The 1,940-nt window shown below is 31.1% G+C and overlaps 1 protein-coding gene across 1 annotated transcript; it reads left to right on the top strand.

Annotated features, from left to right (window-relative positions):
• The first annotated feature begins 481 nt into the window (after nt 1–481).
• Nucleotides 482–1,147, top strand: LOC132313994 (uncharacterized). Its single transcript, XM_059812921.1, has 2 exons — nt 482–847; nt 929–1,147. The coding sequence occupies exons 1-2, from the start codon at nt 482–484 to the stop codon at nt 1,145–1,147; spliced, it is 585 nt and encodes a 194-aa protein (XP_059668904.1).
• Nucleotides 1,148–1,940: the final 793 nt, after the last annotated feature.

Below are 1,940 nucleotides of genomic sequence, written 5' to 3'. Positions count from 1 at the left end.
AAAACTTTTTCACGAGGTCATAAAGAGAAAACTATAGATGACCTGGGGAAAAAGAAATGTTTGATTAAAAATAAGGAATGAACTGAAATAAGGATTATGAAAAACATGATTCGTAGATCCAACCCCTTGTATAATGTTTTTGGATTCTATCTTATACACTTTAACAATGAAAGATCAATTTTTTTTTTTTGCTTTTGGAGTAGTTGTATAACTTGAGGTTCGAGTCTCGGCCTAGACAAAAAGGCATATATCTTTGCTTTAATGTTGAGATAAATATGAAAGAAAAATGGTATATCCGATGACATCATTCCCAACTTACGTGAGTATAATATGATGTGTCTAATTATCGGACTATGTCAGTATCACAACTCAAATTGTTTTTTCATTTAATGGCGTCATGATAATTGTGTAGTTAAGACGATGTTATTGCCTAAGATTACAGTTGTTAATGACCCTTTTAACACATTTTTATTAAAATTAGATGGATATCAATGCTGACAATGTGGTGGACTCAGAAATAGAGGACCTTACAGAGAATACCGATGATGGAAAACTAGTATGGGATGATTCCCATCTTGAAGCTTTCATCATCTGTATGGAGGAAGAAGTTTATGGCGGTAATCGGAATAACACAACTTTTACTCCAAATGGTTGGAAGAATATACGGAAAGGCTTGAGTAGGCGTACAGGCAAGAACTATGAACTGAAACAACTTAAAAGCAAATTCAACCACCTGAGGGTAGACTACAGAGCCTTTATGAGTTTGTTAGGAGAAACAGGTGTGGGATATAATGCTGAGACGGGCATAGTTGTAGTTGAAAATGAAAGATGGACTAGATTGATCAAGGTTAGTTTTTTAAATAAATTATGTTGATTTTACAAAAAATTATACTTCAATTAATATTAATAGTAATTTAATAATTTGTAGGTGAATTCCCAATATGGTAAGTATCGAACGAAGCCATGCAATCATTTTGATAAGCTCACAACCGTATTTGGAGGCACACACGCTACAGGTGCACATGGAACTTGGAGAATCATATTTAAGTACGACACCACCAATCCAGGTGTGGCAACTCGCGGGTATGGCATGGAACTTGGAGAATCATATTTAAGATGGGTCAAAAATAAATTGGATAATTTTTAACTACTTAATTTGAGGGTCAAGCATATTCAACCCATATTTCATCCAACAGATAATAAACATACAACACACATCTATTCTATATTGCACTCAGCTCATTTATCTATCTAAAATTCACTCTCTCACGATTAGGACTACAAGTTGGGTTAGTCCAACTCAACCCAACCCAGCCTCAACCCAAAATCGGGTTGGTTTGGGCCAGCCCATATGTTTTGGGCTGGTTTCACGGGTTACATTTTTTTTTTTTTTTTTTCCTCCAAATATGCAAATTACATTTTTTTTTTTTTTTCCATGTTTGTAAACATCAAAAATTTTTTAAAAAAATTTATTTTTTAAAACATCAATATTTTGAGTGGGTTGGTCAGGTTTCACGGGTCAATTTTTTTTTTTTTTTTTTTTTTTAAACAAATATACAAATTACATTTTCCTTTTCCAAGTTTGTAAACATCAAAATTTTTAAGAAAATTTATATTTTTTTAAAATTAATATTTTAGGCGGGTTGGTCGGGTTTCACGGGTCAAATATATATATATATTTCAAATATGCAAATTACATTTTCCTTTTCCATGTTTGTAAATATCAAAAATTTTAAGAAATTTTTTTTTTTAAATCAATATTTTTGAGCGGGTAGGTCGGGTTTCACGGGTCTTTTTTTTTTTAATAAATATATAAATTACATTTTCCTTTTCCATGTTTTAAACATCAAAATTTTTAAAAAAATTTTATTTTTAAAACATCAATATTTTAGGCAGGTCGGTAGGGTTTCATGGGTCTTTTTTTTTTTTTTTTTTTTTTT

Source organism: Cornus florida, unplaced genomic scaffold (assembly GCF_030987335.1).
Source record: "Cornus florida cultivar Cherokee Brave unplaced genomic scaffold, ASM3098733v1 CherokeeBrave_3.0.0_Hap2_Chr06, whole genome shotgun sequence".
NCBI classification, from domain to species: Eukaryota; Viridiplantae; Streptophyta; class Magnoliopsida; order Cornales; family Cornaceae; genus Cornus; species Cornus florida.
The sequence above is the reverse complement of the archived record's forward strand: the minus strand, read 5'-3'. Positions and strand labels throughout refer to the sequence as shown.

Coding starts and splice junctions, on each gene's coding strand:
- LOC132313994 (XM_059812921.1), top strand. CDS start 482: ATGGATATCAATGCTGACAATGTGGTGGACTCAGAAATAGAGGACCTT. Junction 848..928: donor GATGGACTAGATTGATCAAG/GTTAGTTTTTTA, acceptor AATAATTTGTAG/GTGAATTCCCAATATGGTAA.